The sequence below is a fragment of the Ranitomeya variabilis genome, chromosome 5 (genome assembly GCF_051348905.1).
Source record: "Ranitomeya variabilis isolate aRanVar5 chromosome 5, aRanVar5.hap1, whole genome shotgun sequence".
NCBI classification, from domain to species: Eukaryota; Metazoa; Chordata; class Amphibia; order Anura; family Dendrobatidae; genus Ranitomeya; species Ranitomeya variabilis.
Window position 1 is genome coordinate 647,207,639 of NC_135236.1, and position 12,504 is coordinate 647,220,142.

General features: G+C 44.2%; 1 protein-coding gene across 1 annotated transcript in view; it reads left to right on the forward strand.

The window, feature by feature from the left end:
* LOC143776677 (uncharacterized) overlaps positions 1-12,504 on the forward strand; it is a 105,132-nt gene that overhangs the window by 66,661 nt on the left and 25,967 nt on the right. Inside the window, exons 16-22 of the mRNA XM_077266330.1 lie at positions 59-208; positions 291-503; positions 929-1,081; positions 4,935-5,129; positions 7,817-7,886; positions 8,809-8,864; positions 9,217-9,379. Of these exons, the coding sequence (XP_077122445.1) occupies positions 59-208; positions 291-503; positions 929-1,081; positions 4,935-5,129; positions 7,817-7,886; positions 8,809-8,864; positions 9,217-9,379 (1,000 nt within the window). The remainder of the gene's footprint in view (positions 1-58; positions 209-290; positions 504-928; positions 1,082-4,934; positions 5,130-7,816; positions 7,887-8,808; positions 8,865-9,216; positions 9,380-12,504) is intronic.

Here is a 12,504-nt window from a genome sequence, read left to right on the forward strand (position 1 = left end):
ATAAGTTATTCAAGCGCCTCCACTTTTGCCTTTAAGATTTCACTTTTTATATGTTCAGGGACTGAAAGACCAGGCAAGCCAGACAAAAATCACTGCAAACCGTTCATCTTCAGTAGTGAAGACTGAAGTGGATGAGAAGACGGTTGTACAATCTAAGCCATCCCAAGACAGCTCCGAGACCAGCGAGTCAGAGGAGGAGAAGCCTCAGGTATGTCGTATTTGCTGTAGTTCTCCTTATGTAACAGAGTCCATAACTTAATAGCTTTGATTCGCCGTCCCCCTCTTTACAGCTTTCTGTAGCTACGCCGCAGCAAAGAAAGACAGCACTTGCAGCTATGCCGCAACAAAGAAAGACAACACTTGGAGCTACGCCGCAACAAATAAAGCCAACACTTGGAGCTACGCCGCAACAAATAAAGCCAACACTTGCAATTCCTGCAGTTGCAAGATCTGATGAAAGCGGCTCAGAAGAAACTGAAGATAGCGATGAGCCTGGAAAATCCGTAAGTCCTAAGGATGGCGTAACGCTCGCCATAACCTTTCATCCAGTTTGCTCACCTTCCTTGGGCAGAGGTTAATCTATTCCACTCTCGGGCGTCCTCCTTGTAGGTATCTGGTTACCCTGTGCCAAGTGCTGATTTTAGAGCAGATCTCGTCACTTGACTGCTCGTGGCATTAGAAAGGCAGACAAGAAGCAAAATGAACCAGACCTTTCCATAAAAATAAAACAAACCATTTGGGGAACAGTTAACATCAGAAGGTCTCAAAATTTGTTGTGCTTTGGTAGAACAGGAATAAAATATGCCGGCAAATGTTGCAGGCCAGGAAAGATCTATGATCAGTCCTAGTAAACCTACCTGAAAGATGATTGCAGTATTACACTTGTAAGTTTTGTTTTTATTTATTTTTTTGTTTCTTTTAATTGAAGGTACCCACTCCAGCATTATCAGCCAGAAATCTAAAGTCCATATCTAAATCTACAGCTTTGACCCCAGCATCTCAAAGCAGCATTGCTGCAGTGAGAAGTCCTGCCAAGATGGCGGCTGATGAGAGCAGCGAGGACTCGAACAGTGACGATGAGGTAACTCTGCAGTTAGTTCATTTTCTCAAATAATATGGCAGAGATTGCAGTGCGTTGCTGGTTTTATTACAGCTTAGCAAAAAGCAACTGCATATATATCTGTGAAAGAGCTGGAGAGTGATTTGTTTTTAAGCGTGATTTGTCTTAAAAAGGTTGTCCAGGACATTTAACATTGATGCCGTATCCTAAGGATAGGTCATCAATGTCTGATCGTGGGGGTGCGACATCCGCGCCCTCCACTGCCAATTGGCTGTTTCCTTTGTTGGCCGGAATTGCTCAGTTTTGAAGCTGCACAGCACAACTTTGTGAACTGTGTAGTTCACGGCCGCAGGGCTAAAACGTCAACTGAGTTGTACATCTCCATAGCTGAGCAGTTCGGGTCGATACTGGCAACAACTGATCGGCAGTCTCCCAACTGATCGGACGTTGATGACCTATTCTAATGATTGGCCATCGATGTTAATGTCCAGCCAACACCTTTAAGTGTAACTTGCGATTCAGTGAAGAGGTGTTTGGGAATCCTGTATCAAATACCTGTGTGCATTTCTATCTAACTCATTAATTTAACTGCATGTTCTTATTTTACTTGTTTTTTTTTCCTACAGGTCACAAATCTCTTATCTTTAGCTATGTTTGTGTTAAGGGTTAGCTACATTGTGTTTAAGGATACATTCTGAGGTATATTTGTATACTCACAAAGGATTACTAAAAGGAACAGTTGAATAGCTGATTACAGGTAGGAAGAGGCTTATAAGGAGGAGACGTTTGAGGGGTTCTACTCGAACCTATTTATGGTCCTGAAGAAGGATGGAACAGTGACGCCCATCCTGGACCTAAAACTGCTAAACAAATTTGTCAAGGTTCGGCACTTCAGGATACAGTCCCTCTGTTCTGTCATCTCCTCGATGGAGAAGGGGGAGTTCCTAGCATCCATCGACATCCGGGATGCTTACCTTCACATCCCGATCTTTCCCCCTCACCAGAAGTTCCTGTGCTTCGCTGTCCGAGAGGAACATTTCCAGTTCACAACCTTGTCCTTCGGCCTCGCGACCGCCCCCAGAGTGTTCACAAAGGTCATGGCGGCCGTCTTGTCCATTTTGCGCACTCGGGGCATGGTCATGTTGCCTTACCTAGAAGACCTTCTAATAAAGGGACCGTCCTTCCAGGGCTGCGTGGAGTTCATGCCCATCACTATGGGTACTCTTTCTCGCCTGGGCTGGATTATAAACCTAAGCAAGTCTTCCCCCGTTCTATCTCAGCAGATATCCTTTTTAGGTATGACCGTGGACACTTCTCGAGGGTTGGTGATTCTTCCTCAAGACAAGGTTTTAGCCCTTCAAACTTTGTTGTCTTTATCCTTACTCCATCCGCTTCTGCATGGGGCTCCTGGGCAAGATGGTGGAGGCAATAGAAGCTCTTTCCTTCGCCCAGCTACACCTCCGCCCTCTGCAGCATGAGTTTCTGGCAGCCTGGGATAGGAATCCATTCTCCTTCGACCGACGGTGTCGTTTGTACCCCCGCGGGCTAAGCAGGTGCTCGGGTGGTGGAAGTTGTAGTCTTCCATCATCCAGGGGAAATCCTTTCTCCCAGTTCATTAGCTGGTGGTCACTACCTACGCCAGCCTCTGCGGCTGGAGAGCTGTCTTGCGTCACTGCCCAGGAGAGTTGGTCACCTCGGGAATCACGCCATCCGATCAACGTCCTGGAGATTCGGGTGATTGGGTTGTCTCTGCGGCGTTTGCATCTTCTGGTGGGTCATCCCACCCTAGTTCAATCGGACAATGGTGGCATATATCAATCGAGGGGGGCAACCGCAGCAAGGCGGCAATGCGCGAGGTGGAACACATACTCCGCTGGGCCGAGAGAAAACACTGTCATCTCGGCAGTTCACATCCCAGGTGTGGAAAACTGGGCGGCAAACGTCACTTCTTCCGGAGGGCTTCCAACAGACCAACAGATTTGTCTTCCCTGGGGGACTCCGGATGTGGATCTGATGGCATCAAGACTAAACACCAAAGTGCCAGAGGTCATAGCTCGGTCCTGGGTTCCAGAAGCCATCGGGGTGGACACACTGGTTCTTCCGTGGCGTCAGTTTAGTCTTCCGTATGTGTTTCCCCCACTTCCGTTACTCCCAAGGGTCATCAGGAAGATCAAGGCGGAGGGGGTACCAGTGATCCTGGTCGCTCCGGACTGGCCACGCCGGGCATGGTATGCAGAGTTGGTGCAACTTGTTGTCGGCGTCCCCTGTCGACTCCCGGATCGTCCGGACTTACTCTCCCAGGGCCCGATTTGCCACCAGAACTCAGGCCCTGTGTTTAACGGCATAGCCATTGAAACCTGGGTACTAACCCAAGCTGGGTTCTCCAAAGAAGTAGTTTCCACCATGATTAGCGTTCGGAAGCCTGCATCTATCACCACACCTGGAAAACTTTTTTCGCATGGTGTAGAGATGGCGGTCATCCTCTTGTCTTCTCCATCCCCACCATATTGGAGTTTCTTCTTCAGTCCAGTCTGGACTCAGGTCTAGAGCTTAGGTCTCTCAAAGGTCAGGTTTCCGCTTTATCTGTTTTGTTCCAGGGCAGGATTGCTTCCAAGCCGCAGGTGAGGATTTTCATTCAGGGGTTCTCCCACGTGGTGCCTCCCTATAGAATGCTTTTGGATGCCTGGGATCTTAACTTGGTCCTGGGTGTTCTACAGGAGTCTCCTTTTGAACTACTGCGGGACGTTTTGCTAACCCACCTTTCATGGAAGGTCGTGATGACGTCAATCGGGCGAGTTTCAGAGCTGGCCGCTCTGTCCTGTCGAGCTCCTTTTATAATTTTCCACCAGAACAAGGTGGTTCTCAGGCCATCCCTGTCCTTCTTGCCCAAAGTTGTCTCCTCCTTTCACCTTAACGAGGATATTGTCCTGCCCTCATTTTGCACAGCTCCTGTACACCAGGTTGAAAGGGCTCCTCACATTCTGGGTCTGCTGAGAGCTCTCAGAAGGTACGTCTCATGGACGGCGCCTTTCCGTCAGATGCGTTGTTCGTGTTTCCTGAAGGTCACAGGAAGGGACTAGCCATTTTAAAGTCTACAATAGCCAGGTGGATACGCTCGGTTGTTCACCATGCTTACCGTGTCAGGGGCAAGCCTATCCCAGTAGGGATTAAGGCACACTCCACTCGGTCGGTGGGTACTTCTTGGGCCATTCGGCACCAGGCGTCAGAATAGGTTTGTAAAGCTGCGACTTGGTCCAGTCTGCACACATTTTCGAGGCATTACAATATTCACACACAGGCTTCAGCAGATGTGGGCCTGGGCAGACGGATCCTGCAGGCGGCGGTAGCGCATCTCTAGACAGTTGGTACTTATGTCTATACTTATGCCTACTGCGCCAACAGCATTACAGAGTAAAACAGACCAGGCAGCGATAAAGCAACAGGTCTCTGATTCATGCCTCCAGTGTTTCTGGCAGCATGAGCCTCTTGATGGGTTCTCTTTAATGAGCCAAAGTCTTTATCATACATGTGATGAAGTGTTTTGGTTTCTTATTTCCTAAAGCAGTTTCCCAAGAAGTGATATTTATTATAAAATATATTGTATCCTTATTATGATATATTTCCTTTTATTTCTATATAGTCTTTTGTGCACTGCTTTTCTGATTCGCGGTCCCTTCAGTATCTCTGTAGAATCACTGCCAGCTCCTCAGGCTACCGTGCCTCAGTATGTGACATTTTAACATGGATGCTTTGTTTCTGAGCAATGAATCAGAGAGGGAAACTAAGCGGGTATTATCTGGGTATGAAGTGAAATTGAACCTGGGATTGCTAGTTTTGCAGTTGCCTATTTTAACCAATGCTGTAACTATCGTAGGTTGAAGTTTTGGCACAGATTCCTGTTAACCCGACGGTCAAAAAAGTCAAAACCGCTTTGGCCCAAACACCATCACCATCCAAACTGGGGATTTTGAAGTCTGCAGGTAAAACTCCTGTTGCAATGGCACAAGCGACTGCAAAGGTGTCGAGCAAATCCCCTGAAATGGACTCCTACAAAGAGGTAGCTGCTAAGGTACGTGCTTTTTGCTCTCATCAGGTTGATAGTGGTTTGTGGTCTTATAACTTTTTCTACCGTATTTGCCCTTATAGGTTTGTGTACAGCTTTGCATCATTTTTATTTCTAATTTCCTTATTTAATGTAAAGTTGAGCAGCCTTCTAAATAGACTTCCTTAAATCTACCATTTTGCGTCTGATGAATGTCTAGAAGTCCTTTTATCTAGCTTCGTGATATGCAAAAATTGTTAGACTGAAACTTAGTGGTTACTTTTAGTTTAAAATAAGAACATTTTGGGCTCGCCATAAAATTCCTTTATTGGGGAACACCAGAAACCAAGGGTGACTGCTGCTGCCAATAGGTGGCTGAAACTAAGAATTACACTTCTATCCTGCAGATTACATCCCCTTGCAGACGCCGTACTAAACTACTTAGTGAGGAAGCAGTAGGAGAAGCTGTACAACTACTAAGAACGGTACAGTAGAACAGAGTAAATTCATAGGCCACAATGGAAATAACACATCCCAAAGGGACATTGGAGCTCTGCCACCCCATCAAAGGTTACGAGAAAGGGATTTTATGGCAAGTATAAAAATCCTCTTCTCTTGGTCGCTTCATTGAGAGGGACACAGGAAACCATGAGATGGCCCAAGGTTGGGGATCAGATGAACACCAAGGTGTAAAGAGCGAGCCTGAGGGATCGGATTTACAATAAACCAGGTGATTATCGCTTGCTCTTCCACCCTGTCGACTAGAAGATATGAGCGCCAACATTTTGAGAACTTGTGGATGGAGGACCAGGTCACAGCCTACAGAACTGCAGAACAGGAGCTTAATGATGATTGGTTTAGGAGGTTCCCACCAACTGGGTGGAGTGAGTCTTAATTCCTGGGGGAAGGCATTCTGTTCTTAGCCAGATACACTTTTTGAATGCTAGAACGACGTATCCAGTGAGCAATGGAAACCTTAAAGATCTTGTAGAGGTCCTTCTAGAAGGACAAACTGAGTGAACAATCTGAATGAAGCAATCACCGACAGACGCACTGCTCTGACCATGTCCAACTTGCATAAATATTATTCAGTCAGATGAAAAAAGAGAGATGAACAGAAGGAAGGTAGAACACTTTCCTCATTAGGGTTGAAAACTTACTTTACGGAGAAAAGAATGTATTCTAGAAATACAAGGAACGGAGAGCTTTACAGGAGAGAGCCACCAGCTGGAAAATGGTCTAATGGAAGTATTGGCTACCAGGAGAGCAACCTAACAGGAGAGCAAGAGTGAGATGTGAGCCATATCCTGAAGGAAAGATCTGATTTAGAGACCTGGAAGCCAGATGCTTCTAAAAAGGAGTAGTCTGGCCAGAAAACTTTTCCTATAGTGAGCTGAGACACGGGCCCATCTGCAAGAAAGCGAGAAGGGCATAGCAGTAACATGGTGAGATACACACCAACTAATAAAGGCCTTCCAACTACGAAGATGGGAAATTGACAAGAAGGGGCCTCCATGCTCCAATCAGAATGATCGCAAAAAAAAATGGAGATTTTAGAATTTCAGCTTCAACAACCATGCCGTTAAAGTGAGCGACTGCGAATATCTGTGTAAGAAGGCACCCTGGGAAGTGATCCAGATGATCCAGTAGTTTCCATGGACCAGGCTGAGAGGAGATTGATTACTTAAGCGTACCAGGATCTTCTGGGGCCATGCAGATGATCTTCTGGGGCCATGCAGATGACGGGAATTCCTTCTGACTTGATTTTATTGAGCAATTTCGTTCAGTCTGAATGGCATGAGGTCAACGTCTGAAATCGCAACCACCAGAAACAAATCTGGCTGACATTTCTGTGAAGAGAACACTTCCCACCAAAAGCCTTTTATTGGCTTAGGAAATCTATAGCCTAGTAGTTCACTGTGGATATATGGACCACTGAGATTGCAGAAATTCTTAATTCTGCTGATTCTGGTTGGTGTTAAGCCATGGCGGTGGCACCGTCAAACAATATGTTCAATGAGGCCTGAGCAGAACAGTTGTCAGCTGTAAACGGGACAAAGCAGAAACACGGACTGCATCCGGAAATGATCCTGCCATCCAGATGAGCATTCGGCCTAACCCTTGGCAGACTATACTCCGCCATCTTTTGTATCAGGACCACAGAGAGGCCCGTTTCCCTATCTAGAGGAGAAAGATTAGAAAAAAAAATACCAGCGGCAGAGACAACTTTTTTTCAAGTGTACTTCTTGGTGTGCGCCTCCTGGTGGCAGCAACACACCCCTATGGTTTCCTGTGTACCCCAATGACGCCCACTGAGAAAGTGATTTATTAACTGTTAAACAACTGTATCTCAATGGATATATCATCTGGAAGAGTATGCATAAGATATACCTCATATTGTGGGTGAAAAAAAGATGGGTACTACTTCTACCTGATGTTTTCTTTAGCAAATACTTAAATCCCCGTTATTCCTCCTGGAAACGTTGACAACTGTCAAGACAAGGACCCCATCCACTTAGTGCGGACACCGTCAGATTCATCCAATGTTGTATTGTTGGCCGAAAAATGGGAGTATGTGCTCCTAATGTTGAGTGTGGTTTAGATTTGCCCGGCTGTATTATCAGAGTATGACTACCGGCTACGTGGGTGTAACCTGGTGTGTACTTGTCCTAATGGCCTTTAAAAGTTACTTCTATATTTTACTTATTCCACAGGGAAGAATGGAGAGTGTGCTATCAAGTCAGAAGACGGTGAAGAAAACTGCTGCCAAAGTCTCGGAAGATGGTAAGTAATAGTCACCATCTATGCCACTTCTAGAAAATGATTGCATTTTTAAGTCCCCTATTGGGATTTAAAAAAATAAATAAGTAAAAAAACACTCCTGCATATATGGTACAACAGCCGAAATGGTGAATACCCTTTTTAAAAAAAAAATATATATTTTTTTATACTTTATAAAACCATTTTAAGTTTTTTGTTTCTTCATTACTGTTCTGTCCCACATAATACCTACCATCCATTTTAACCACATTGATAGCTGTAGATACTCAAAACAAAAATCCCAGAAATTTTTTTTGTTCTTCAAAAAACTTATAAATATACTAGAATTTCCCATTAAACAATATAACTTGTCCTGTGTTAAAAAAAAATAAATAAATTAAAAAAAAAAATACCCTCTTATGGGTGTGGTATTTAGGCTGTGTGCACACGTTGCAGATTTTTCGTGTTTTTTTCGCTATAAAAATGTGAAAAAAATGCATACATTATGCATCCCATCATTTAGAATGCATTCCGCAATTTTTGTGCACATGATGCGTTTTTTTCTGCTAAAAAAAAGCAGCATGTTCATTCATTTTGCGTTGTTTTTTTTTTTTTGTGGATTTCCCACTATATTATTGCATTGGGAACCTCCGGAAAAATCCACAAAAAAAACGCACCAAAAATGCGAGAAAAACGCATGCGGATTTCTTGCAGAAAATGTCCTGTTTTGCTCAGGAAATTTCTGCAAGAAATCCTGAACGTGTGCACATAGCCTTAAAGTTATGGCTTTGGAAGGCAAGAAGGAAAAAATGAAAAAAAGCTGCAGCTAAGGACACCGAGCCCACAAGGAATTAATATCTCAAAGCAGAATTTTCAAGTGATGGCAAAATTAAAAAAGATGAATATGGACTGTAAGCTCACGGGTTAAGTACTTGTCTTTTCCCAGTACCTGGAACAGCTGGTGTCTTTGCGGATGATGCAAGTGAGCCAGAAAATTCCCAGGTATGTGTCGCTAAGTGCGCTTCTCTATATTGGTGCTAATTAGTGATGAGGAAATGTGCTGCATGGTCGAAAAATACGTTCGAGTCCCCGCGGCTCCATGTCTCGCAGCTGTTCGATGGCCACAATACATGCAGGGATTTCCTAACAAATAGGCAATTCCTGCATCTATTGCGGGCGTTGAACAGCCGCGAGACATGGAGCCGCGGGGACTCGGATTATATTTTTCAAGCACGCTGAAGACGCTCGGTTAGCACCCGAGCATGGTGGATAACACCTTATCCCAGCACGTTCGCTCATCACGATTTCTAATCATTGTACATTGTCCTAAGCGCTTCCTGGTTTATTTTTTTAGAGTCTTCTACAAGCCACACCTAAAAAACGAAAGCTGTTCCTAGACAAAAAAGACAAGACCACTCCAGCGAATGAGAGTACCGAAATGACAAGTGGGAAGAAGTCCAAAGTTAAAACACAGCTGGAAGCAAAGCCGACTCCACCTGCTCCGATCACCCCAGCAGGTTAGTGCAATTGTGATTGTGGAATCCAACGCTTAATTGTATATGCTGTTGAAAGGATTTTCTGAGGTTTTTGTAAAATTTGAGTAAAGAGTATATAGCCAGATCTGTCACTTGGTAAATACCTGGTAAAAATCCCTGAGCTCTCCCGATTCTGCCACTCTCTTCCGTTTTTTGTGCTGTATCACTCCATTGCAGAGATACACTATTGTTGTTTTTGGAGAGCAGTATGTGAAATCTCTGATAACCGAACAACTGGGTGTTTGTTCACAATCTTCTCTAAGGATGTGCCTTTATCCCGCCCTCCCTGATGCCGCCAATCACAGTTCAGTAGCTGCTGAGCTTTGATTGGTAGTGTCTGGGAGGGAGGAGTGAAAGTGCACCCCCCCAGAAAAGTCTCTTTAAGAAACCTCTCGTTGCAGCACAAGTAGAGATTTCAAATATTGAGCTTCAGAAGAAACAAGTGTGGCCATCTCCGCAGTGGCGTGATACACAGCACAAAACGGAAGAGTGGCAGAATCAGGGGAGCTCAGGGATTTATCTACAAAATATTTAACCCCTTCATGACCCAGCCTATTTTGGCCTTAATGACCTTGCCGTTTTTTGCAATTCTGACCAGTGTCCCTTTATGAGGTAATAACTCAGGAACGCTTCAACGGATCCTAGCGATTCTGAGATTGTTTTTTCGTGACATATTGGGCTTCATGATAGTGGTAAATTTAGGTCGATAATTTCTGAGTTTATTTGTGAAAAAACGGAAATTTGGCGAAAAATTTGAAAATTTCGCAATTTTCACATTTTTAATTTTTATTCTGTTAAACCAGAGAGGTATGTGACACAAAACAGTTAATAAATAACATTTCTCACATGTCTACTTTACATCAGCACAATTTTGGAAACAAATTTTTTTTTTGCTAGGAAGTTATAAGGGTTAAAATTTGACCAGTGATTTCTCATTTTTACAACAAAATTTACAAAACCATTTTTTTTAGGGACCACCTCACATTTGAAGTCAGTTTGAGGGTTCTATATGGCTGAAAATACCCCAAAGTGACACCATTCTAAAAACTGCACCCCTCAAGGTGCTCAAAACCACATTCAAGAAGTTTATTAACCCTTCAGGTGTTTCACAGCAGCAGAAGCAACATGGAAGGAAAAAATGAACATTTAACTTTTTAGTCACAAAAATGATATTTTAGCAACAATTTTTTTATTTTCCCAAGGGTAAAAGGAAAAACTGGACCACGAACGATGTTGTCCAATTTGTCCTGAGTACGCTGATACCTCATATGTGGGGGTAAACCACTGTTTGGGCATACGGCAGGGCTTGGAAGGAAAGGAGCGCCATTTGACTTTTTGAATGAAAAATTGGCTCCAATCTTTAGCGGACACCATGTCGCGTTTGGAGAGCCCCCGTGTGCCTAAACATTGGAGCTCCCCCACAAGTGACCCCATTTTGGAAACTAGACCCCCCAAGGAACTTATCTAGAAGCATAGTGAGCACTTTAAACCCCCAGGTGCTTCACAAATTGATCCGTAAAAATGAAACAGTACTTTTTTTTCACAAAAAAATTATTTTAGCCTCAATTTTTTCATTTTCACATGGGCAACAGGATAAAATGGATCCTAAAATTTGTTGGACAATTTCTCCTGAGTACACTGATACCTCACATGTGGGGGTAAACCACTGTTTGGGCACATGGTAAGGCTCGGAAGGGAAGGAGCGCCATTTGACTTTTTGAATGAAAAATGATCTCCATCGCTAGCAGAGACCATGTCACGTTTGGAGAGCCCCCGTGTGCCTAAACATTGGAGCGCTCCCACAAGTGACCCCATTTTGGAAAGTAGACCCCCCAAGGAACTTATCTAGAAGCATAGTGAGCACTTTAAACTCTCAGGTGCTTCACAAATTGATCCGTAAAAATGAAAAAGTACTTTTTTTTCACACAAAATTTCTTTTAGCCTCAATTTTTTCATTTTCACATGGGCAACAGGATAAAATGGATCCTAAAATTTGTTGGGCAATTTCTGCTGAGTATGTTGATACCTCACATGTGGGGGTAAACCACTGTTTGGGTGCACGGCAAGGCTCGGAAGGGGAGGCGTGCCATTTGACTTTTTGAATGGAAAATTAGCTCCAATCGTTAGCGAACACCATGTCGCGTTTGGAGAGCCCCTGTGTGCCTAAACATTGGAGCTCCCCTACACGTGACCCCATTTTGGAAACTAGACCCCCCAAGGAACTTATCTAGATGCATAGTGAGCACTTATAACCCCCAGATGCTTCACAGAAGTTTATAACGCAGAGCCGTGAAAATAAAAAATAATTTTTCTTTCCTCAAAAATGATTTTTAGCCCAGGATTTTTTAATTTTCCAAGGGTAATAGGAGAAATTGGACCCCAAATGTTGTTGTCCAGTTTGTCCTGAGTACGATGATACCCCATATGTGGGGGTAAACCACTGTTTGGGCACACGGCAGGGCTCGGAAGGGAAGGCACGCCATTTGGCTTTTTGAATGGAAAATTAGCTCCAATCATTAGCGGACACCATGTCACGTTTGGAGAGCCCCTGTGTGCCTAAACATTGGAGCTCCCTAACAAGTGACCCCATTTTGGAAACTAGACCTCCCAAGGAACTAATCTAGATGTGTGGTGAGCACTTTGAACCCCCAAGTGCTTCGCAGAAGTTTATAACGCAGAGCCGTGAAAATAATGTGTTTCCTTTCCTCAAAAATATTTTTTTAGCCCAGAATTTTTTATTTTTGCAAGGGTAACAGGAGAAATTGGACCCCAAAAGTTGTTGTCCAGTTTCTCCTGAGTACGCTGATACCCCATATGTGGGGGTAAACCACTGTTTGGGCACATGCCGGGGCTCGGAAGGGAAGTAGTGACGTTTTGGAATGCAGACTTTGATGGAATGCTCTGCGGGCGTCACGTTGCATTTGCAGAGCCCCTGATGTGCCTAAACAGTAGGAACTCCCCACAAGTGACTCCATTTTGGAAACTAGACCCCCCAAGGAACTTATCTAGATGTGTGGTGAGCACTTTGAACCCCCAAGTGCTTCACAGAAGTTTATAACGCAGAGCCGTGAAAATAAAAAATCATTCTTCTTTCCTCAAAAATTATG